This window comes from Peromyscus maniculatus, chromosome 21 (assembly GCF_049852395.1).
Source record: "Peromyscus maniculatus bairdii isolate BWxNUB_F1_BW_parent chromosome 21, HU_Pman_BW_mat_3.1, whole genome shotgun sequence".
In the NCBI taxonomy this organism is placed as follows: Eukaryota; Metazoa; Chordata; class Mammalia; order Rodentia; family Cricetidae; genus Peromyscus; species Peromyscus maniculatus.
In genome coordinates, this window is record NC_134872.1 from 2,597,586 (window position 1) to 2,622,220 (window position 24,635).

A 24,635-nucleotide genomic window follows, 5' to 3' on the forward strand; every position below is an offset into this window, starting at 1 on the left:
GGTGCAGCACCCCTCTCCCTCTCGGTCACAGTTGAGAGGCCTTTACCCAGGTCACTATGGTCCTCTGCTCAATGCCAAAACGCTGCCTCCAGGGTTCCTCACATCTTTGCGAGCCCTAGCTTGTCACCCACTTCCTGAGTCTGTCAGCAGAAGCGTTGGTTTACTCTGGCTGCCTCTCATTCTCCCGCTTCTTAAGCAGTACGCCGATATCCCGCTGCATATGGCTGCCGAACACCAGGATAGGTACCCCGGGACACCCCAGAGCTCCATCTGGCGCTGGAGGTGCTGGGTATACACGCCTACACACATGAACCCTAAGCAGACACAGCTGAAGGGGGATCTGGGGGTGAATTCAACATGGAAGGCCCCTGGAGGAGGTGGACATTCATTCCCAGGGTGAACTGGAAGGCTGGAACTGAGGGGGAACCACCCTAGTGGTAACCGGGAGTCTCAAAGGGGACATGTTGTAACCGGTCTCCCGTGGCTATACTTCCTCTCCTAGATGCAGGGAGGTACAGAGGCAGGGGAAAGACACTGATCCCGGAGGGACACAAATGCCTGAGGTGGAGAGGTTTCTTTCCACTCAGGTGGCTCTGCGTGGTCGAATGTGTCCCCTCTGGAAACCACAGAGTCTGGGAAAGCTGGGAGTGAGTGGTGATCCTGGGTGGGAGGGATACCTGCTAGGATAAAGGGAAACAGACTGTGGATTTGGGGTTTCCCGAGCCTGAAGGCATCTTTTGCACTCAGATCCTATATCCTTGGAGGCCCCGTGACTTCACCTCCCGGAAATGTTACAAGAATCTGCAGCTGAAAGTGGTGACCGCCCTGTCCGCACTCTGTAGGCCAAGGCAGGAAGACGGTGCATTCCAGGCTAGCCTGGGCTACATAGCAAAACCCTGCCAATAATAATTAACAGTCTGGTCCTGATTCATCACAGCTCCTCAGTCCCTCCCCCTGCCCCCCTGCTCCACAGCATTCCTCTTAAAACTAGGAGGCTCTTGGTTTCAAACTGGTTCTTGGGTTAAGTTAGGAGCCTCTTCCTGCCCTCAAACAGGAACCAGATTAAAGGGCCAGGAAGTGCCTGAGGGAAGTTAAAGGCCTCAGATCATTCTTAGCCACTTCCCCACACCAGCCAAATAAGGCTTTCCTGGGGATGGGTGCCTTCTCTTTACTTTCTCAGTGGTCTCACACCCACTCCAGACCCTGGCTCCCTTGCCTTCATCAGCCCCTCAGCAGCACCCAGGACTGTGCAGTGCTCTGGCCTGCTCTAAGAGTCTCCCCATCCCCACTCTCCCACCCCCCCACCCCAGAGGAAACCCAGGGGGTCTGGGGACAGTTAAACACCTTCTCTATGACTTCTGGGTCTTCCTTGGCTTTTTGTTTGCTTTTGAGACAAGAGTCTCCCTTTGTAGCCTTGGCTGGCCTGGAACTCACAGAGATCCACCTGTCTTTGCCACCGGGGCCAGCGCTGGGTTTTTCTTGTTAAAGTCTCAGGCCCCTGGCCAGGAAAGGGGCACCATACAATATTATGACGAACAGAACAGCCCGGTGAGGACAAGGATTGTAATGGGGCCTCTTGCCTCAGATGGGGAACTTGGGGGCACGTGACTAGCGCAGGCCATTAAGCCCAGCAAACAGGGATTAGTTTAGTCTCGACCTCGGGGCCTGCGCTTAGTCCTGGCTATGTCAGACCCGAAGAGTAAGTGGGGGACCCTCCGCTCTGCAGGGGGGGGGGTGGGAGGGCAGGAGAGGGAGGGGTGAAAGTGGTGTCCGTGGTTAGGAGAGGTGGTCAGACCCCCTCAGAACTAACCAGTGCAGGAAGGAGTGGGACCTCCAGAGGCCCCGAGACAGCAGGGTGTGGGCGTGAAGTCGGGAGGGGTAAGAGGTCTCAGGAGAGGTAACCTGGGGTATGTGAATCTCTAGAGGAAGTGAGAAGTTGAAGTCTGGGTAAAGAACATGTCATGGGCTGGGATGTAGATCAGAGTGCTCCTTAGCAGGCTTGAAGCCCTGAGTTACAGCCCAGCGGCTCAAACTGGGCACGCTAGTGCCTCCTATAATCCCGGTGCCACAGAGGCGGGGCCGAAGGGCCGGAGGTCCAGTTCATGTACTCTGTGCATAGAGGCTTCGGGGAGTTTGAAAGCAGCCTAGACTATAGGAGACCTACATAAAAAACTAAACTAAAGTGGGGGGGGGGGGGGCGGCGGCGGCGGCAGCGGCGGCGGCGGTGGCGGCGGCGGCGCACGCCTTTAATCCCAGCACTTAGAAGGCAGAGCCAGGCGGATCTCTGTGAGTTCGAGGCCAGCCTGGTCTACAGAGCGAGATCCAAGACAGCCAGGGCTACACAGAGAAACCCTGTCTCAAAAAAATAAATAAATACACCTTCTAGAGTACTATTTTCCTGCATGTAAAATTGTTAGAGGGCTGTAGAGCCCTGGCTTTGACCCCAGAACCACATAAAACAGGCATGCACGGTAGTATACACTTGTCAACCTAACGCTCAAGAGGTGGAGGCAGGAGGATTGGAAATTCAAGCATACTTGGCTATGTAGTGAATTTGAGGCCTCCAGGAAAACGTGAGACTCTGTCAGCAGGAAAGAAAGAGACAGAAAGGCTGGAGAAGTACTGGTAGGAGGGGAGGGAGGAGGAGAGGGAGGAGGGAGGAGAGATGATCAAGAGACTTTGTAGATATGTACGAAATTGTCAAAGAATAGAAAGAAAGTGGAGATGGGGAGGAAGAAAAGATGAAAGAAAAAGGTAAAAACAATAGAGGAACTGTGAAATTGCCATTTAACCAGGGGATTGGGAAAGCAATGGAAGATGAGACTCGCATACTTCAATACCTGCAGTATGGGGGCCTGGCGCTGGGAGGGCTCCTCCTCCTGCTTGTCCTCATTCTGTTCACCTGCCTGTGCCGGATCCATCGGAGAGGTGAGCCTTACCTTCACCTCCCACAGCCACCTACAGCTCACCGCCCCCAAACCCTTCCTGCTGTGAGGGCAGAAGTCAGAGTCCCGTAGGAGAGGGGAGAGGAGACTTTAGAGCAGTGTCCAACAGGCCCCGGCTTTGACTGTGGTTCCCATGACAGTCCCAGGACAAGTGGGGGAGCCCGTGTGCTGTGGAGGGCTGTCTGGGGTTGGAGAGCCCAGGGTGGACGAGCAGGCTTGGGGTGCCGTTCTGGGGTGGGGGCTGGGGAGGGTCTTGCTGAATCACTTTTTTTTTCTTCCAGTGAAGCGACTGGAAAGGAACAGGGTGAGTCTGGGGTGAGGGAAACCCAAGTAGGGAGGGGCTGGGATGTAGGGGTGGGAGCCAAGAGAAAGGGGAAGAGGAAGAAGGAGGGAAGGAGAAAACGAGAGAGGCAGAAGGAGAAATGAGACGATGAGAAGAGGAGGAAACAGTGTGTTTGTAAGACTATAAAACAGTTCCAGAACAATGACCAAGAAAGAATGAGTGAGGGAGGAGACTGCAGAGAGAAGAGTTCCAGGACAATCAGGACTACACAGAGAGGCCCTGTCTCAAAACAACAACAGAAGCAGAGAGAGGGAAGAGCGAAAGTGGCCAGCAGTGTGGTTTACTCGACAGCGTCTGTGTAGCCTGTACAGGGCCCTGGGCTGGATTTCCAGCACAGCATAAAACCAGAGCAGCGGTACATGCCTGAAGTCCAGGTAGAGGCAAGGAGCTTGTCCTCAACTACATATCCAGTTGAAGGCCAGCCTGAGCTACAACGAGACCCTGTCTCAAAAAAGGAGGGGCCTCTAAGAAAAATGTTTGCTGCAGCCTGCTGTGGTGGCCCGTGCCTGGAATCCCAGCACTGCGGGGTGCAGACAGGCAGGTCCTAGGGGACTCTGGCCAGCCAGCCTAGTGGGCATAGCAAATTCCAGTTTTAGGGAGAGCTCTGTCAATAATAATAATAATAATAATAATAATAATAAGTGTGGAAACAGTTGGAAAGGCATCCAAGCGCTCTGGCCTACACAAGCACAGGCAGATGCGCGTACACCACAGACAGACAGACAGAAAGGAGGAAGGAAAGAGGAAGAGCGGGAGAGGAAAAGCAAAAGAGAGCCTGACAGTCAGAGAGAGACATGGGTGAGAGTCGAGAGTGAACACCTGGGTGGCCGAGGGGAGCTTCAGAAAGAGAAGGAAAGGAGGCAGAGGCAGCAGACAGACAGATGGGAGCTGGGGCAGGGCTGGGGAGGGTGTGAGGATGGCACCGGGGCCCTCATCGTAGTCCTCTGCCTCGCCAGGCCCAGGCCCCAGAGCTGGAGCTCCATTATGCATCTCTACAGAAGCTGCCCGTGTCCAGCAGTGATATCACAGACAGAGAGGAGGGCGAGGGCATGAAGGAGGACCCCAGCACTGACTACGCCTGCATCGCCAAGAACAAACCCACCTGAGCACCCCAAACGCCTCCCCCGACCTGGGTGGATGGTCAAAGTCACCCTGTGTTCACTTAGTAAAGACTGGTTCCCTACTTCTGTGTCAGGCTTCTCCGTAAGTCTCCAGTCCATGCCTCACCCTCCCACCGGCCTGGGGTCAGTAGTCACTGAGTGAGGAAGGAACCCCAGCTTCTCTAAAAGCCAGTAAACAGCTTGTGGTCACCAAGGTACAGTTGACAAGGGGTCAAATCGGCTGTGACAATCTTCGTTTTGCAGCTGCTGCAGCCACAGCCTCAGAGCCCAGGGCAGGCAGGTGTGGTGTGGTGGCGGGAGGCAGCTCTTAGCACTAAGGACAGCAAGTAGAAAGGTCTCTGGACCCTTCTGTGTCAGTCCTGGTAGAAGGGAGAGCCAAGAGCTGGGGGAGGGGCTGTGGAGAGGAGCACAGGGTGTCGGGGGAATGAAGAAAATACTTGAGAGTCCTAAGTAGGAGGGGGGAGCAGATGCGGATTTATTGCTGGTCTTTGAGAGTGCTGGGTCGCTGAGATTTAGAAATCACTCCTCTCAGGCTGTCGGAGGTGTGCTCCCACGTGACAGGGGCCTGGGGAGACACAGAGGGGCTGCTCAGAGCTACAGTCCGGAAGCTCTTCTTGCACTCTGTTCCTCCCACTTCTGCCACCAATGCCCCCGCTTAGCAACTCACATTTGCCCTGATAATAGAGGGTGCTGCCCGTGGCCACAGAGAGAAAGCTGAGGGCATAGAATCCAGCCCTGAGGAGGAGACTTGTGTGGTCTGCTTGCTCTGAGGCTTGCTGAGGAGGCTCTGCAGCAGGAAGTGGAGAGGGGGAGCTGGGAACTCAGAGCTGGGGACAGTCCTGAACTCCCAGGAACATTGCATCTCGGGGTCTCCCACCACCTCACCTTTCTCCACCACCAGCCGAGAACCGTTTCCTGTTCCGATGCCCAGGCCTAGCACCTCCACCCTGCACACATAGATTCCGGTGTCATGGCTTCGGGCGTCCTGTATGAGCAGCTCTGCCGTGTGGTCCCTGGTGAATTGGGAGACAGCGGCGAAAGAGGCCACACGGCCCCCGAACTCTGGGGTCATGTTGCTCACCTCCATCCCTGGGGCCACTTTTTCTTGGTACCACATGACAGAGCCAATGGCCACCGTCCCTTGGCTGGCATTGAAGGAGCAGGGCAGGAGGGCAGTGGTGCCCTCCCGGGCACGAATCTCAGGGGGCTGAGACACCCAGAGAGCACAGGATCCTGCGAAGAAAGCAAATATCCAGAGAACACCTATCCAGTTAATCCAAAGAGAAAAGCATTTGGAGGACACCCCAACTTTCCTCATGAGGGTGTGTCGGGACGAGCACCCTGAGCATCTCATTAAACCTTTTCCTCTTCACTAGTTTAATTTCTTAGTTTTCAAATTCTTTCACACACTGACTCCCGCCCACAGACAGCCCACCTTCTTTAGAAATCCAGTTCGCCCACCGTGATCCACTGGGATGAATGCAGCTGCCTCGCTAAGTGACGCCATTGTGGTCACCCCAGGTGCTGTTGTTGTGGTGGGAGTTGGTTTTTGCCTTATGTTTGCTAGAGTTTTGTGTTGGTTTGATCTTTGTTTTCTGTACACCTGACACACAAACACAGATGCAGGCAAAACACCAATGCACATAAACTAAATTAATTAATTTTTAAAGTTTTGTTGCTTTGTTTTGTTTTTTTTTTTCCCCAAGACAGGGTTTCTCTGAGTAACAGCCCTGGCTGTCCTGAACTCTCTCTGCAGACCAGGCTGGCCTTGAATTCAGAGATCCTCTTTTCTCTGCCTCCTGAGTGCTGGGATTAAAGGCGTGTACCACCACTGCCCTGCTTCACCTGGAAATTTATGTTGTTAATGCTCTAATGAGAAAAAAAGTAGTGATACAAGAAGTTGCTGGCAAGCCGGGTGGTGGTGCATGCCTTTAACCCCAGCACTCGGGAGGCAGAGGCAGCAGGCAGGTCTCTGAATTCCAGGCCAACCTGGTCTACAAAGTGAGTTCCAGGACAGCCTGGGCTGTTACACAGAGAAACCCTGTCTCAAAAAATAAACAGAAAAAGAAAAAATTCCAGGTGAAGATACATCTATAGTTGTTTGAGAACTCTAACATGTCCACACTGATGAATTAAACCCATTGTTAGAGTCTGTGATTTAAAACAAACAAACAAACAAACAAACAAAACCTAGGGACATTTACTGGTCATTCAAATGCAGTGGTTCTCAAACTGGAGAGTGTATTGGAATTATCTGAAGTTGTTTGTTTGAGGCAGGATCTCACTATGTCACCCTGGCTGTCCTGAAACTCACTATATAAGCTGGTATATAGCTTATACAGGACTCTACCTGCCTCTGCCTCCTGAATGCTGGAATTAAAGGCATGAGCCACCTCCCCACACTCCCACCCCCAGTTTGCTTTCCTTTCCTTTTTTTGAAGCTAAGGTCTTGCTATGATATCTTTGGGTCCAACCCATCCCCCTGCCTCTGTCACTTAAGTAGCTAGAAATAAAGTCACTACCTTAGAGTGTTTGTTAACGCATTAGAGTAGGGACTGGAGAGATGGCTCAGCAGTTAAGAGCACTGGCTGATCTTCCAGAGGACCCAGGTCCTGTCCACGTACCTACATGGTGGCTCACAGCCATCTATAACTCCAGTTCCAGCTGCTTTAAAATCTTCTTCTGGCTTTCTGGCCTCCTAGGGCACCAGGTGTGCATGTGATGCATAGACATAAATGCAGGCATAATGTTCACACACATAATGTTCACACACATAATGATGTTCACACACATAATGTTCATACACATAATGTTCACACACATAATGTTCATACACATAATGTTCACACACATAATGTTCACACACATAATGTTCACACACATAATGTCCATATACATAATGTTCACACACATAATGTTCACATACATAATATTCATACACATAATGTTCACACACATAATGTTCATACACATAATGTCCACACACATAATGTTCACACACATAATATTCATACACATAATGTTCACATACATAATGTTCATACACATAATGTCCACACACATAATGTTCACACACATAATGTCCACACATATAATGTCCACACACATAATATTCACACACATAATGTTCACACACATAATGATGTTCACACACATGTTCACATACATAATGTCCACACACATAAACTAAATTAAAAAACATTACAGCAGCAGGCCAGCACTTAGCAGAGGCAGGAGGATCTCTGTAAGTTTGAGGCCAGCACGATCTACATAGAAAGTCCCAGAACAGCTATAGCTACATAGACAGACCCTGTCTCAAACACCTTCCCACCAAATAAAGTAGCTAGGTGTGAAGGCTTATATCTATAACACCAGCACTTGTGAGGTAGAGGCAGGAAAATCAGGAATTCAAGGTCATCCTAGGCTACATATTGATTTAATTTGTTTTTTTTTATTTAAAAATATTTATTTTTATGTGTATGGGTGTTTTGCCTACATGTTATGTCTGTGTTCCACATGCCTACCTACTGCCTGTGGAGGCCAGAAAAGGGTGTCAGATCCCCCAGAACTGGAGTTAGGGATGGTTGCTAGCCACCATATGGGTGCTGGAAGATGAACCTGGTCCTATGGAAGAGCAGCCAGTACTCTTAACCACAGAGTCATCTTTCAAGCCTCTACATATTAATTTTAAAACTAGACTGGGCTATTTTAGATCCTATCTCCTGAATAAACATTACATTAAAAGATAATTGTGAGTTGAGTATGATGATATAGGACTGTCATCCTGGCTGGCACTCTGGAGCCTAAGCCAGAGTACCTCCAGAAGTTCAATTATCAGCTCAACTACATAGAGAGTTGTAGGCCATCCAGGGCAACATAGTGAGACCTTAATTCAAAATAGAAAAAAAAAAATCAACCCATTAATCAATCAGTAGAACATTACCATGGGCCGGCCCACTAGAGATCTGCAGAAGAGCTGGAGAATTTGCCCAATGGTCCCAGCACTGATGATCTTGGGTCTGAGATCTACAGTTTGGAAATCACTGTCTGTACCCAATGAACATAGCTTTTTATATTCTTCTGATTAACTAAAATGTTTCAGTTTAAAAAAAATAAATTTACCTTAGACATAATTCTCTCAAACTCCTAATTATATATTTGTACCCTCTCTAATAAACTTAACAATCTAATAGACGTCATACATCAAGTTAAATCCTCAAGGAAGAAAATCAGAGTGACTAGAAGGCTTAGCTGGTAAAGGCACTGGCCACAGAGCCTTAGGACCCAAGTTCAAGTCCCAGGACCCACGTAGCAGAAGGAGAACAGGTTATTCTTTGATCTGTGCGAGCCTTGACTGGTGTGTGTTCCACCTCCAAAACAAGTTGATGTACTTTTAAAAATTAAAAACATCAACGAAAGAAAACCAGCTGAGTGCGTTAGTACAAACCCAGAATCTCAGCGTTCAGGAGGCTAAGGGACTCAGAGGCCTGAAAGGTCAGGGCCAGGCTGGGCTATACAGCCGGGGTGGGGCGGGGCGGGGGTGGGGGTGGGGGTTAACTCATTTGGCAGTATGCACAGAGCCCTGGCTTCGATCCTCAGCACCATGAGTTGTGGTACACCACTGTAATCCTTGGACCTGGGAGGTGGGCATGAGAGAACCAGTTCAAGGTCATCCTTCGCTATGTATGGCTAGGCCACTGGCCTGTCTCAGAAACAAACAAGCAAAGATAACACTGATAGCCAAACTCAAAATGCCATCCCTCCTCTTCCATCCTTCTTCCTAGGGCCTCTCAGGTTTCGCTTTCTTGAAGGAGGTCGAGAACAAAGGTTCTGGAAGGATGATAGAAATGACCCTTTCGGGTGGGGGGCGACCTAGCAGGCCTGTCTTTTGAAAGCGCCCACAGGCAACAGCTTTCTGGACTGCTTTCTGCACCCCTCAGGGCAGTGTCCAGCCCTCACCAGGCACCCTCTGGAGCATCTGAGTCCCCACCTCTTCCTTTACTCCCCCATCCCCACACCCCAGGTCCCTGCAAACTCCTGGTCACCTGGATAAACCGCGATGCAGATGAGCAACAGCACCTTGGCCATGTCTGTGGTTGGTGAGGCAGACCTCATCAGGGAGGTCTGAGGAGGAATGGCCAACTCCTGATGCCTAGGACAAGCAGGACTCACATATGACTCGCCAAGGACCTCCACCGCTTGGGGCTTTGAGCATCTATGCATGTCCTGATAAGGAGGGGGATGCCTGGGGCTCTCTGGAGGCAGCTAGTGGTCAGGTGGTATATACTAGGACAGGATGTCCTCACATGTCTGATTTTACAAGAGTGGGTGGGTGAGACCAGGATGTGGTTCTCTCACCTTCTAAGGTTCAAGACCAGACCTTCACCCAGAACAAAGCTCCAGCCGAGAAGCTAGCCCTCCTTCCTCCCCCCTGGGCTGCCCTAGGATTTCTATAAATGCGGGGATAACGGGAGCAAGCTATTGGCAGTGGTGGGTGTGAGGTTACGGGGGACTGTGTCTGGAAGCTTCATTTGTACAGTTGGAGAGTGTTATTAACGGATGGGTTTGGCTCATTCGTTTTCACATTTCCTGGAAAGGGACATTCCCAGCAGGTCTGCTTTACTGTGCCTGCTACACAGACTTACCCATTGGGAAATCCATTCTTTTGTTATTTTATTGATGGTTTAAGCACATTTATTGGGAATCTACAAAGTACCCCTACGTTTTTTCACAGGCACAGGGGCGGACATCTTGTTACCTATGACTTCAGGCCCCACGGGTGCCAGCATGCCCTGGTATGTGCTGTGCTTCACAGGCCCACAGGAGGTGACACCCAGAAGAGAGGCTTTGGTGGACTGTGCTGTGCAAGACGTGGGCCTCTCCATCCACACGGCCTCCTTTTGTTTTCTCAAGATGTGCGTAGAGGGCAGAGGACAACCTGTGGGAGTGGGTTCTCGATTCCCTTCACGTGGGTCCTAAGAATGGAAGTTAGGGAGTCCGTCCGTCTTGGCGGCAAGGCCCTTTACCCACAATCTTGCTATCCCCATCTTTTTTATGTTTAGTTGTTGTTTTTTTATTTAGATTTATATGTATGTATCGGGGACTATGGGGGTCCAGCCCCTCGATAGTCCTCTCCCAGGGTCCGGGAAGAATCTACAACCAGCTGATAATTAATCTTTAATGAAAAGAAGTGAATCTATGTACACAAAACTCCTTAGTCCATATACTTGATTATTCTGTGACAGTTATAAGCTTATATTCTGCTCTCATATTTAGATCATCTTTAGCCTGATTTCTCTCTACACTTGTCTGCGATCCCCTCTAAGTTCTATCTTAATTCCTTCATCTAGTTCTGCCCCTTCTAGGTTCTCATCCATCTTGTTCCTTCCCATATCATCTCCCCTCCCGTCTCTTCTCTCTTCTCGTTCTACTTCATCTTGTTCTTCCCCATATCATCTCCTCTCCCGTCTCCTTCTCGTTCTACTGGCTCTTCCTCATCTTCCATCTCGTTCCTCTAGTACTCTCCTGTAGCCCTTCAATCTACTTCTTCCCCATCTCAGTTTGTTCCTCTCAAGTTCTTACCCATCTAGTTCTTCCATTCTCCTTTCTCTTCTCCTCTGCCTCCTGGAAGTCTCGGTATAAAAAGGGAGGGTCCGAGCTAAATTGTGTAAAGCTACTACTTAACGTCCACCTCTCCTAGGCGGTGTCTCCTTGTGGAATTTACCGTAAATCAGGAGACTTGCATGTGGGCTGTTATCATTGTTAGTCCACCTGGGACTAACAATGGGCGCCCACCTGGGTGGTGTTTCCTGTAGTCCTTGAAAGTGGCCAAGGGAGATATCTGATTCCAGAGAAAGCCTTTCCCTGAGGCTGTTCTCCAAATACCTGGAATGTGTATGTCCAGAGAGTGCTCAGTCTACACTGTTAGTCCTTCTTAGGGAAAAGTCAATTGGGAAAGCTATGAAGGCACACATGATTTTCATAACAGAATACAGCTGATAATAACAAGCCAAGTAACACCAAAAACTCCTTGGGATTTGGCTTCCTCTGGAGGAATTCCCTGATCCTTCTAGGTAGTGACTTTGCCATAACCAGCTGAGTTCTTATGATATATTCCTGCGGCCTGCAGCATGTATGTTTTGCACCATGTGCATGCCTGATGCCCATGGAAGTCAGAAGAGGGCACCAGATCCTCTGGCATTAGAGTTACAGATGGCTGTGAACCACCACGTAGGTGCTGGGAAGTGAAGCCCCATCCTCTACAAGAGCAACAAGTGCTCTTGACTGCTGAACTGTCTCTCTAGTCCTTAAGCCCATCTTTTAAACTAATACGTTTCCCCTCTGTCTGTGCATAGCTCTGTTCTCTAACAAGTTGTCCAATGCTCCCCACGCACTTGACTTTTCTGTTGCAGCAATAACCTCGCTGTTAAGACTGACTTAGCCCAGCAGCAGTGGCGCACGCCTTTAATCCCAACACTCAGGAGGCAGAGGCAGGTGGATCTCTGAGTTTGAGGCCAGCCTGGTCTACAGAGTGAGTTCCAAGACAGCCAGGGTTACACAGAGAAACCCCGTCTTGAAAAACTAAACAAAAAAGACGGGCTTGGAGTACTTCCAGTGCTCTGTCCCAAACTACTCTCTTAGCCACCTGGACAACCACACGGGTCACACATCTGGGAAGGGCTCACTGGGTCATCTGGCCACCAGTGAGCTGTGGAGAAGCCGCTCCACTAAGAGGAGGGTGTGAGACCCAGGTGCCGTGGGCAGTTATGTGCTGCCCCCTGCTGGCGACGGAGCCTGGGACTGTTGGCATTTAAGCTCTTCTCCACTGAGCCTGTTCCGTGATCTCATTCCCAGCCCAGAGAGTCAGTGTGGAGAACACCGTCTTCTTCACCATAAGCCCATCGTTTGGGAAGGGAGGGGAGGCACAATGGCCTTCTGATTTGAGATGAAAGTTGCATTTTCTATCTTTTGAGTTTTATTTTTATGTGTAATGGTGTTTTGTCTGAATGTATGTCAGGCTACCACGTGTGTGCCAGATGCCCACAGAGGCCAGAAGAGGGCACAGGATGCCCTGGGAGTGGAGTTACAGGGAGTTGTGAGTTGCCATATGGGCTCTGGGAATCAAACCTGGGTCCTCTGGAAAAGCAGCAGGTACTAAGTGCTGAGCTGTCTGTCTGTCTGTCTGTCCAGCCCCCAAATTATATCTTCACAGTGCACACTCAGACACAGGGCAGCACTCCATGACTCACGGAATAATGGTTTACAAGTCAAGTCATTCTGAGCTGGACTCTGTATTGACTACTTGTATGCACATCTGTAAACTGGGAAACTCATCCATGAACTTGCAGACGCCCCATGCTAGGTCCTCAGTGTGTGTAGGACTCTTTCCTCCCACTTGGGCTGGTGTGATCCGGGAGATGGCTGGGCCTAAACACAAGGGAACTCTGCTCTCCCCTTCTCTTTTTGCCACCCAAGACTTCCAACCCTCTTGCCATGGTGATGAATTCTGGAGACATTACTTGAATTTTTTTTGTTAGTTCATGTCTTAGTCAAGGTTTCTATTGCTGTGATGAAACACCATGACCAACGGAAACATGAGGAGGAAGTGTTCATCTGGCTTACGCTTCCACTGTTCATCATCCAAGAGTCAGTCAGGAATGACACAGGGCAGGAACCTGGAGGCAGGAGCTGATGCAGATGCCATGGAGGAGCACTGCTTACTGGCTTGCTCCCCATGGCTTGCTTGCTCAGCCTGCTTTCTTACAGAACCCAGGACCACCAGCCCAGGGAAGGCACCACCCACAACAGGCTGGGCTCCCCTATCAGTCACTAATTAAGAAAAAGCCTCAGAGTCTTGCCTACCTACAGACTGATCTTCTGCAGGCCTTTTCTAAGTTGAGGTTCCCTTCTCTCAGATGATTTTGGCTTGTGTCAAGTTGGCATAAAACTACCCAGGGCAAGCCAGGCGGTAGTGGGACATGGCTTTGATCCCAGCACTTGAGAAGCAGAGACAGGCAGATCTCTGTGAGTTGGAGGCCCAGCCTAGTCTACATAGTGAATTCCAGGACAGGCTCCAAAGCTACAGAGAAATCCTGTCTCAGGGAAGGAAAAAACAAACAAACAAACAAAAAAACTCTCCAGGGCAATCCATCTAGAATAAATCACGGCATGTGTGTATTCAAAAACAACTTTCACTATCTCTGAAACTTTCTAAGGTCTTTAATAGTTATCTATCATCTATCTATCTATCTATCTATCTATCTATCTATCTATCTATCTATCTATCTATCTATCTATCTATCTATCTACTTGAGACAGAGTACTATGTAGTTCTTGGCTGGCTTAGAACTCTCTCTGTAGATCATGGTGGCCTTGAACTCAGAGAAATCGACCTGCCTCTGCCTCAGTGCTGTGAGTAAAGCTGTGAACCACCATACCCAGCCTTCAAATTGATTTGTTTGCTTTGTTTTTCAAGACAGGGTTTCTTTGTTAGCCCTGACTGTCCTGGAACTCACTTTGTAGACCAGGCTGGTCTCCAACTCGCAGAGATCTTCCTGTCTCTGCCTTCTGAGTGCTGAGATGAAAGGCGTGCGCCACCACCTGGCTATCAATTTGATATTGACACATCTCACTCTGTAGCCCAGGGTATTTGAAACTTGAGAATGTAGACCATGTTAGCCTCAAATTTCCAGCAACCTCTTGAATTAAAAAATGAGTTCTTGGGGTTAGAGAAATAGCTCAGTCAATAAGTGCATTGGCTGCTCTTCAAAGGACCAATGTGGTCCATGGCTGCTCACATCCTCATGTTACTTGAGGGTATCTGACACCCTCAGTTGGCCTCTGGAACAGAATTGGTACAGACATACATGCAGGCAAAGACCCCACACACATTTAAGAAATTTATTATTCACACTGAGCACTGGTGCTCTGTCCTGTATGTCATTATTAAAATTGATCTTCAGAGTCAGATTCAAATCACAGCTCTTGGGGGGCTGAGGCAGGAAGATCAGTTACTCAAGGTCAGCTTTCAGGCCAGCCTGGGCTACATGAGTCCTTTCTCAAGAGAATGAAAAGAAAAGGTTGTACAACTTTTTCATCACAGATCATTTGAGATTCATCCTATGGGCTACAGAAACCTGAAAGATATCTTGGCAGAGCGGGTGCCTAAAGAGGAGTGCTGGCCTTAGGGGAGGATTGGGCCACTGTGACCTCATGGAAATGCAGCCATGGTGACAGGCTCATCAGTGTCCTCCATCCTACTCTCTCCCTGTCAGAGGCTGCTCCATAGCCCCCAACCAACTGGAAGCCAGACAACCCTCTGATGTGGTCTGCACAGGTTAGTCTCCTGGGCAAAGAACAGAGCTGGAGAGGGAGAATGAAGGGTAAATGGAAGATTCTCAGGGTCCCTACACACACACACACACACACGCACACGCACGCACACGCACACGCACACACCCTGGCCAGTGCATTCTTTTCCAGGCAGCATGGTTATGGGCCTAACTCTAGTCATTCCCCCTGGAGAGCACAGAACCATAACAAAGGCCCTTAGCAACAGAGGGCCCTTAGCAACAGAGGTCTCTAATCTCACAGGGTCTAACAGATCCTCCTCCATCCCCATCACAAGTCTCTTCTGGTACATTCTGTTGTGGGGTTTTGGTTTTTTCTTAAATTTATTTATTCTGTGTCTGTCTGTGAGTGAGTGCATGCCTGCAGGGGTCAGAGGTCAACTTTCTGTTCTTCCTTCTTTCTACCATGTGGACTCTAGGCTTCCCCACTCACGCCTTCGTGCCTGGTGGCAAGCATGCTAACTCAGCTAGCCATGCTTGCAGACCAAGTCTCAGGCTGGCCTAGAACTCCATTAAGGCTGCTTGCCTCAACCTTCTGCACCCTGACTCAGCCTCCCCAGTGCTGGGGAAATAGTCCTGCACCTCCAGCTGACTTTTAAAAAAATCCCTTTAGTCTTTCATGACCTCCTCCAAAGCTTTAGTCCAACTTCATCTGCACCTGACCTCAAAGCTGCTCTACACGGACTCCAGCCACGCAGACTGCTTTTCCTCAAGGCCTCTGAGTTTGCTGCTCCTCATGCTCTTCCCCAGATTACACTTAGATAAGAACCTCCCTTCACTTCTTGGACAAAGCTCCTAAAAGCCCTGCAATTTCCTGCGTGATAAAGGTTTAAAAGGGCATCTTCTGTGTATTATAGTAAGACTCTTTCAACTGGCTTAAGCCAACAGGGCTAACTTTTGGAAAGTCCCAAGGGCAGGGATGGGGAAGGGGCTGGAACTTTTAACTCAACTGGCTCTTAGCCAATAGCTAATGATGACAGTCCTTAACACCCCAAAAGATGGAGTCAGAGAGCTGTCAGAGAAGGTGGTGCCCAAGGACATGGAAGCTCCAGACCCATCTCCCCAGTACCTTGTCTCGCTCGTCTGTTCCATCTGGCTATCACTGTTTGATACCAGCAAATGTGGGCAAGGTGCTTGACCTTAGCCCTGTGAGCCAGCCCGGCAAATCACCAGAGTTGAAGAGGGCTTGTGGTGTCCTTGCTTTATAGCTGGTGGTGCATAAGTCGTGAGGCCCGGACTCAAGGCCGGCATCTTAACCTGGAGCAGTCTTGTTGGATAGAGCCCCTCCACATGGAGGCCTGGCAGGCAATGTCAGCCATGAATTACACTGTAGGACGCTTGATCAGTCTTCACCAGGAACTGGGGAACTGGTTGGCGTGGGAAGAACCTTCCCATGAAGTGCTGTAACTGGGGAACTGGTTGGATCCAACTCCTGCAAGTTGTCCTTTGACCTCCATACACATGCTGTGGCATGCATGCCTGCACACATAGACACACCAAAAAAATTAGCATCAAATGAAAAGAAACACAGTGTATTTTGTCCTTTTTCACCCAAACATCTCTTGCATCTCTGAGAGTCACTTTCTCAGAGCCATCCCCACTGAAATGCTATCCAAACCTGCCCTCCGCACACAGTGCTCTGCAGACCACGAGAGCAGACTTCTCGCCCGTTGGTCGGTTCACCAGGCCTAGCAGTGCTGCATGAACATGGCTAGAGGTCTGTCCCCACCAGACACTGAGCATGAACATGGCTAGAGGTCTGTCCCCACCAGACACTGAGCATGAACATGGCTAGAGGTCTGTCCCCACCAGACACTGAGCATGAACATGGCTAGAGATCTGTCCCCACCAGACACTGCGCATGAACATGGCTAGAGGTCTGTCCCCACCAGACACTGAGCATGAACATGGCTAGAGGTCTGTCCCCACCAGACACTGAGCATGAACATGGCTAGAGGTCTGTCCCCACCAGACACTGCGCATGAACATGGCTAGAGGTCTGTCCCCACCAGACACTGAGCATGAACATGGCTAGAGGTCTGTCCCCACCAGACACTGAGCATGAACATGGCTAGAGGTCTGTCCCCACCAGACACTGAGCATGCCTGGAAGCCAGGGCTGCACCGCTCTCTGCGGGGGAGAGGGCAGCCGCACTGAGGCAGGCAGGAGGCTGGAGTCACCGGGTCCAGGAGAGTGGATACTGCCTGCAGGGGAAGGCAGGGGAAGGGAAGGTCAGAGTGAGTTGGGTTCGCAGCCTGCCTCCCCGTGACCGTGACCCGGTGTCTGAAGTGAGGAAGGCTATTCCTGGGAGGGCATTTACATGAGGTTTAGACCCCTGCTCAGCGTAGGGTGGAAGTGGGAAGTGGCTCAGTCCGCTGTCCTTGTCTCACTTTCTGTTCCTCCAAAGTGTCTCCGTAAATTCTCAAATGCCTTTCCAGATTCTACTGCAGATTTCAAGGTGAGGCAGGAGAGCAGTGCTGCAGATCCCGAAGCCAGCAGCAAACCAAGTGCTTCTGGGACAGGTTTCATGTGTTCCAGTGCTCCTCTGGAGCCCCTCAGAGAGCTGGCTTTTTCCTTTTCCAGGCCCTGGCCTCACTCAGCTCACCCCACGCCTGGATCAGACTGCAGATTTCAGCCTCTCTCTTCTATAAGGGAGAAAGTCAGCCAGCCCTCCTCAGTTGCCTGTCTTAACCTGCATCATGAAGCCTGAGGAAATTTCAAGTAACTCCCCCACCCCCCGCCCTCAGGATCTGGCGACCGCCACTGTTTCTGTTTATCGCTTCTTTGGTTCTGGTTTTCGTTTGAGACAGGTTCTTATTATGTTGGCCTGGCTGGTCTCCAACACCCAGGATCCTCCAGCCTCAACCCCTCTCAGATGCTGGGATTGCAGGCCTAGGGTACCATGCTTGGTGCCCTCAGATCCCAGTACCCTTCTATACCTCTGGGAGCTGATCAAAGTCTTTCTCCCACGTACAGTCTGCTATTGTGGAGAAATTGTGTGGAGCTAGGTGTGGTGCAGGGCTGCAGTTCAGTTCCAGCCATTTGGGAGGCTGAGGCAGGACAGCTGCTGGAACTCAGGCACCTGGACAATCTAATGAGACCCTGCCCCCCACACCAAAAAAGCATTTTATTAGCACGTTATTTTTCACCTCCCTTTGAAACCCTCTGCCTTCCTCATGGGGTGCTGGTGTCAGCAGAAGTCATGGGGAAGTGGTGCCTGGGAGTTAGCAGAGGAGGAGTGAGTAGAAAGGGGAAGTATGAGAGAGGTCCCAGAGGAGACTGTGGAAGGACGAGCAGGCAGACAGACTCCATCTCCCCACCTAAGACCACCAGCATCTGCTGAGCCATGAGCCAAAGCAAGGACTTGCAGGGTAGGGTAGATGGACCATACAGCATCATGAACCAGGGGCCAGGACAAGTCAGGCCTGGGGTGGGGAAACAGGGGGGGCTGCTAGAGGATCTCAGGGGGCAGAACTTGGGTAACCCTCGGGCTGGGCATGGGGAGCAGGAAAGGAAGGGAAGGCTGGTAAAGCTCTGTACCCCTTAGGAGGAAAAGCTTTTGGACTACGCAAGGCCCAGCAGGAGGAGGGGCTGAATGAGATCAACAAGGTAAGAGAAAGAACCAAGGGGTGGAGTCTGGAGGCTCCCCAGGCTGAGAGGGATGACCCTGGCTCTGATCTCCCCAACAGCAATTCTTGAATAATCCTAAATACTGCAGTGATGAGGACCTGCCTTCCAAACTAGAAGCCTTCAAGAGTGAGGAGAAGTGTGGGTGGAGAGGGAAGCTGGGGCAGGGGCGGGGTGTGTGTGTGTGTGTGTGTGTGTGTGTGTGTGTGTGTGTGTGCGTGTGTGTGTGTGTGTGTGTGTGTGTGTGTGGAGAAGCATGGGGGTTCAAGGCCAGCAAACACACTGGCTTTTGTGGTGGAAGCGTTCGTGTGGTCCTTTCCCTGCCCTGCCCATCTTAGCTCCCCTCTAGGTTCCCTCCACCTTCACAGGGCCTCACAACCCACTATCCCCACTTCCCGTCTGCCCCTCCTCCTCCTCCCACGTCTTCTCCACTACCCTGGTATTGGTTAACTACCTCTTCCTTAAACCCCCATAACTAGCAATTACTCTCTGCTTTGTTTTTCCCTAGATAAGTACATGGAGTTTGATCTGAATGGAAATGGAGACATTGGTGAGAAAGAGGGTGGCTGGGGGAGTATGGAGACCTAGGCGAATGGCGGTCTCCTCTACTGGCCCTGCCCTCTGGGGACAGGCAAGGGTCCAGCCACAATCGATAATACAGGGGGGGTATGGCGCGTGGAGGTACAAGATGGCAGGGAGAAGGGACCCTCCTTTCCCACCCTGGCTTTCCACCTTCAGATATTATGTCCTTGAAGCGAATGCTGGAGAAACTTGGGGTTCCTAAGACCCACCTAGAGCTAAAGAAATTAATTAGAGAGGTGTCCAGTGGCTCCGAGGAGACGTTTAGCTACTCTGACTTTCTCAGAATGATGCTGGGCAAGAGATCCGCCATCTTGAGAGTGTGAGCATCCAGTTCCAACCTCCTTGAACTTCCGTCTTCTCCATCCCTAGCCCTAACCTTGTCCCCAGCAACCACCCTTCCTTCTTCTTAGAGGGTCTCTCCCAAGACTCTTCACTCCCCCAACCCATCCCCAGCTCTGGTCCCCACAGCCCACAGCACTGTCTTCCCAGCCCTTATTCTTCCTCCCCTTCTCAACTCTTACAGCAACCTAAGATCTACTCCCTTGAGAGATGTGTCCCTGATGCCTGTGTCTCTTCCAGGATTCTGATGTATGAGGAAAAAAACAAAGAACACCAGAAGCCAACTGGTCCCCCGGCCAAGAAAGCTATTTCTGAGTTGCCCTAACGGCGGTGGATGTGCACAGGGTGGGACTGGAGGGGCCGTCTAATGTCAGCAGAACGGAAAGAAGTAGCTGTGAGCCAGAGTCAAACTAAATAAATAATGCTCCCTACCAGGTCAGGTCAGCTTCGCTCTTTCTGGGGACACCTGGCCTGGGTCTGGGGAGGAAGGAGCACCTGTACCCCAATCATCCGTCTCTCAATACTCAATGGGTTTGCTGTAGAGGGTAGTTCTTTGTACTGAGGGGAGATTGCAGAGTTCCAAGACAGCTTTGGCTGAAAAGAACAGAGGTATGTGTCTGGCGGTAGTGGTGCACACCTTTACTCCCAGCACTTGGGAGGCAGGGGCAGAGGCAGGCAGATCTCTATGAGTTCAAGACCAGCCTGATCTACAGAGTGAGTTCCAGGACAGCCAGGGATACACAGAGGAACACTGTCTTGAAAAAAACAAAACAAAACAAAAAAACAAGAAGTTAACCTTGACAGAGTCTTCATCTCCACCTCTGTGACCCCAACAAATCACACAGCTTCTCAGGCTTTACTTTGAAAATGGGAATGAATGAGAACTAAGCTTTTTGTTTGTTTCTTTTTGAGACAGCACCTCTCTGCATAGCCCTGGCTGTCCTGGAACTTGCTCTGTAGATCAGGCTGCAGCCCCAGCGCACAGAGCCTCCCAGGGGGCTCTTCCCAGAGGTGAAGTGAGGGAATGTCCTTTTCGGTAATTCCCAGAGAGATCCAGTGACTGTAAAACTTCAGGTAAGGGTGGAGTGCTAGAACGAGGCTCAGCAGTTAAGAGCATATGCTGCTCTTGAAGAGGACCAGGGCTGGGAATGACGCTCAGAGGCCCAGCATGCACCAGTCTTTAAGGTCAAGCCCCAAACCCCAAAAGACCAGGATTTGGTTCCTAGCACTGTCGGCTCAGGGACTCCAGTTCCAGAGGTTCTGATATCCTCTTCTGCTGTCTGTGGGCACTGCACTCATGTACACCCCACATACACAGATACACAAAATACAAAGAATAAGCCATAGCCGGGTGGTGGTGGCACACACCTTTAATCCCAGCACTCAGAACCCAGAGGCAGGTGGATCTCTGTGAGTTCGAGACCAGTCTGGTCTATAGAGCGAGTTCCAGGATAGCCAGGGCTACACAGAGAAACCCTGTCTCAAAACAAAAAACAAACAAAAAACAAAAAACAAAAGACAAAAACTAAGCCAGGCATGGGTTGGTGCACACCTTTAATCCCAACCCTCAGGAGGCAAGGGCGGGTATATCTTCTGTGGGTCTGAGGCCAGTCTGATCTATATAGTGAGTTTCAGGCCAGCAAGGATGACAAAGTAGTTTGAACACAAATATACCTCACACACAAGGTAGATTATATTGGTGCTGAGAATTAAACTAAGGGACTCCGGTACATTCTTTATCACAAAGCTACACTTCTAACTACGGCTGAAAATTTTTAAACTAATTTTTGATTGTGTATACGAATGTATGTGAGTATGTGCACCAGAGCCTAGGGCTCATGATCCTTCTGCTTCAGTCTTGGAAGTGCTGGGATTGTAGTACCAATCTTCTACCTAGATAATTATTAGCAGGCATGAAGCTCTTTAAATCATGTTTTGGCTAATTTTGTCTCACTTCTTGTTTGGTAGCAGCAAGTGGCGCCCTCTAGTGTAAAGCTCAAATGTAGCTCTTGTAGGGTTGAATCAGGTTCAACTCTTCTCAACCCCTGGCAGATGAGCCTAAGATCCTTCAGCCCTTGAGACCAGGCAGTAATACAGCTGTTGGCAAGGCGTATCCAGGACCCGTCCTGAACACTTGACAGCTCTCTGCAACTATTATTATTATTATTTTTTTTTCCGAGACAGGGTTTCTCCTTGTAGTTTTGGTGCCTGTCCTGGATCTCGCTCTGTAGCCCAGGCTGGCCTTGAACTCACAGAGATCCGCCTGCCTCTGCCTCCCAAGTGCTGGGATTAAAGGTGTGCACCACCACCACCCAGACTTTAATTTATTAATTATTACTTTATACACACACACACACACACACACACACACACACACACACACGAATGTTCTGCCTTCTTGTAAGTCCATGTACATGTGTGCCTGGTGCCTGGAGGCCAGAAGAGGGCATCAGATCAATTCCTGGAACTGGAATTACAGCCTGTTGTGAGCTACCATGGGTGCTGGGAGTTGAACCGGGGTCCTCCGTAAAGGTGCAGCAGGGGCAGGTGTTCTTAACCTCTGAGCCGTCATGGCTCCAGCTTTTTTTTTTTTTTTTTTTTTCTTTTTGAGACAGCATCTTACTATCCAGGTTGGTCTGGAACTCATAAAGATCTGCCTGTCTCTGCTGGGATTCATGGGGTGTGTCGCCAGCTCCTCCGGTTCATTATAGTTTTCTATTCTTTGGCCGTGGCTCTCCATCTTTACGCTCCTGCTCTTCCCTTGTTCCTGCCTCCATGCTCTCTCACGCTGATCAGCTGCCTCCTCCTCAGCTGCCAGGCAGCTGGCCTCTGCCATTCAGTGCTGCTTTCCACACTGCCAGCTCAGTGCACACCGCGGAAAGTAGGCAAGAGAAGATCACCAGAGAGGAGTCCTTAATTGGGCCCTATGTTCTGACTCCTGTGAGTGCTGTGAGCAACTTCCAAGTGAGCCAAATGCCTTTGCTTACATCCCCAGGGAAGGGTAGCACCAATCCAGCAAACCTCTCGTGACAATGATTCAAACTGTAAAACTCCCAGAATTGTCCCTTTAACACCAGTCACAGCAGCGTCTCTACCAGGCCACTAAAGGTAGTGCTTTCTGCTGGGGATGTCTTTCTGGATGCTGTGAATGTGTGTTGCTCTGATTTGGTTGATAAATAAAATGCTGATTGGCCAGTAGCCAGGCAGGAAGTATAGTATAGGTGGGACAAACAGAGAGTATTCTGGAAAGAGGAAGGCTGAGTCAGGAGATGCCAGCCAGACGCAGAGGAAGCAAGATGACAAGGCAGAACTGAGAAAAGTGGCCGCAGGACTGGCGGGTGAGAGAGATTTGTCCTGACCATGGGCCAGGTGGGACACAGGAAAACTTCAGCTACAGCTCTCTTTCTGGCCTCCATGGAAATGGCAGATCATCTATGCCTGTGAGAGCAGAAAGTTCAGTACAAACTATTTGAAACAGCCCTGGCTGAGGCTCTACCTTTAGGGGCTGGAGCATTCAGCTGCGTTATTATTTCTTCCACACTGTGGAGTGTTCAAAAGAATGGAAGTTGGCAAAGAGCGGTCTGGCAAGCTTTTGATTGACAGACCTTCCTCTCAAGGAAGCCAGGGAAGGTAGGAAGAGAGAATCCACCAGGGCCAGCTGGGAAGTCAAACTGTTCCATGCTCTGGCATCGTTGCTTGGGTACAGGAAAGTGATCAGAAGGGGTGCTTACAATAAAGACTTAAAGAACTTATTGATGGTACTTAATAATAATTTAAACAGTGCTTAGCACCCAGTGACCCAAGTAGGGTGTTTCAAGATTGCAAGCACATGATAATTCTATGTCCTAAACTATGTCCTGCTAACTTTTCATCTCCATTGTCTGTATTGGACAAGTGATTCCTTTATTTACCGACATCAGCTAGACACGGCCTGCAAACCTTTGCTGCTACTCCTCTGTCTTTTGGACCTGAACTATAGTATTCTCTCAAAATCGACTAAGATTTGCACCACATTTCAGTGTGTGTGTGTGTGTGTGTGTGTGTGTGTGAGAGAGAGAGAGAGAGAGAGAGAGAGAGCGAGCACGATGTGGGTACGTATGGAGGCCAGAGGACAACCTTGGCTATTTGTCGTTCCTCAGAGGCTGTCCACCAGGTCCACCTGTCCTCTGCGGCACTGGGATCAGACGGGGATGCCGAGTTCTACATCTCTGCCTCCCCCTCTGCTCTCTCCATGTCTCCTGAGGTTTTCTAAAGCACTTTTTACCCTGCTCTCAGATGGCTCAGCGGTTAAAAGCACTTGCTGTTCTTTCGGAGAACCTGGACTCGATTCCTAACACCTACATCTGGGAGCTCACAACCACCTGTAACTCCAGTTCCAGGGGATCCAACATCCTTTTCTGAGGTCCACCAGGAACCCATGTGGTACAGATGTTTACATGTAGATATCCACACACAGAAAATAAATTAAAAAATGAATCTAAGAAGAATTTTTTTTCTGGGGTTGGAGAAATGGCTGTTGGATCTCGTTACTCATGTATAGGCTGGGCGGATCACATGTGTCTGTAACTCCCGCACTAGGGTGCAGAGACGGGAGGATCCCTGGAGTTCACTGGCCAGTCCATCTGGAATCCCTGCTCACCCACCCAACTATCCAGATTCACTGGAAGAGTGTTTCAAAAATATGAAGTGTCTGGGGGAAGACCTCTGGATGTCAACCTCTGGCTTGCACAACCACCCATAAAAGCCGGTGCACCCCTCATATACATTAAAAAAAAAATGAACAAGAAAATGCTGACTAGGTAGGCCCGGTGAGCGGCAAAGGATTTTACAGTCAAGCACTAAGAAACAAAGAGAGGAAACAGTACCACCTTTGAAACTGAAATTCATTGTTGAAAGAACACAAATTGCCAATTACATTAACTATACAATTTTTTTTAAAATTACAGGGCATAAAATTAAATGTCCACCGTGGTTGTTCACGGCTAAAATTTGGAAGAGTAGGTCATTCCTAGTCTTTGTTCAAGCGATTTGCATATATTATGCAAATACCCAGATCCCCTCGAAGAACGCCTACTCGGAGGCAGTCAACGAGCGGCTCCCCGGGACCCTTTCATTGGCTTGGCTAACCTTCATCTGCATGACGTGATTTCACGACTGGGAAGCCCGCCTCCCCGAAGCGTTTACCTCTCCCGAATGGACGCCCGACCCGGGGCTCTTCCAGGGTCCATGTAAACTCCGCCCTCGACTACGTCATCCCTTCCGCTCGTCGCAGTTCTTCCCGTCCGCTCGGCAGAAAGCGTCGAGGGCCTAGCGCCGTTTCCCCGCGTCT

At 50.0% G+C, this 24,635-nt stretch overlaps 3 protein-coding genes across 10 annotated transcripts; 2 read left to right on the top strand and 1 right to left on the bottom strand.

Annotated features, from left to right (window-relative positions):
• The first annotated feature begins 1,593 nt into the window (after positions 1-1,593).
• Lst1 (leukocyte specific transcript 1) lies at positions 1,594-4,471 on the top strand. Of its 2 annotated transcripts, XM_006995240.4 has the most exons (4): positions 1,594-1,699; positions 2,796-2,928; positions 3,227-3,249; positions 4,245-4,471. In XM_006995240.4, the coding sequence occupies exons 2-4, from the start codon at positions 2,811-2,813 to the stop codon at positions 4,392-4,394; spliced, it is 291 nt and encodes a 96-aa protein (XP_006995302.2). In that variant the 5' UTR covers positions 1,594-1,699; positions 2,796-2,810; the 3' UTR covers positions 4,395-4,471. The 2 variants fall into 2 exon arrangements, with proteins under 2 accessions (XP_006995302.2, XP_076414337.1); XM_076558222.1 differs by lacking the exon at positions 2,796-2,928 and having other exon boundaries at positions 1,600-1,699.
• Positions 4,472-4,860: 389 nt separating this feature from the next.
• Positions 4,861-24,629, bottom strand: Ncr3 (natural cytotoxicity triggering receptor 3). 5 transcript variants are annotated; one of them, XM_076558218.1, is made up of 5 exons: positions 24,491-24,629; positions 10,168-10,384; positions 5,295-5,642; positions 5,077-5,196; positions 4,861-4,974 (listed from the first exon to the last, which is right to left on the bottom strand). In XM_076558218.1, exons 2-5 carry the CDS (start codon positions 10,292-10,294, stop codon positions 4,922-4,924), a joined length of 648 nt encoding a protein of 215 aa, XP_076414333.1. In that variant the 5' UTR covers positions 10,295-10,384; positions 24,491-24,629; the 3' UTR covers positions 4,861-4,921. The 5 variants fall into 5 exon arrangements, with proteins under 5 accessions (XP_076414333.1, XP_076414336.1, XP_076414334.1 ...); XM_076558221.1 differs by lacking the exon at positions 10,168-10,384 and adding an exon at positions 5,871-6,012 and having other exon boundaries at positions 24,491-24,628; XM_076558219.1 differs by lacking the exon at positions 24,491-24,629 and adding an exon at positions 15,828-15,965.
• On the top strand, positions 14,635-19,745 carry Aif1 (allograft inflammatory factor 1). 3 transcript variants are annotated; one of them, XM_042265975.2, is made up of 7 exons: positions 14,635-14,745; positions 17,342-17,479; positions 18,306-18,367; positions 18,448-18,514; positions 18,894-18,935; positions 19,124-19,286; positions 19,547-19,745. In XM_042265975.2, exons 2-7 carry the CDS (start codon positions 17,458-17,460, stop codon positions 19,629-19,631), a joined length of 441 nt encoding a protein of 146 aa, XP_042121909.1. In that variant the 5' UTR covers positions 14,635-14,745; positions 17,342-17,457; the 3' UTR covers positions 19,632-19,745. The 3 variants fall into 3 exon arrangements, with proteins under 3 accessions (XP_042121909.1, XP_042121910.1, XP_006995303.1); XM_042265976.2 differs by lacking the exon at positions 14,635-14,745 and adding an exon at positions 15,007-15,045; XM_006995241.4 differs by lacking the exons at positions 14,635-14,745; positions 17,342-17,479 and adding an exon at positions 17,973-18,129.
• Positions 24,630-24,635: the final 6 nt, after the last annotated feature.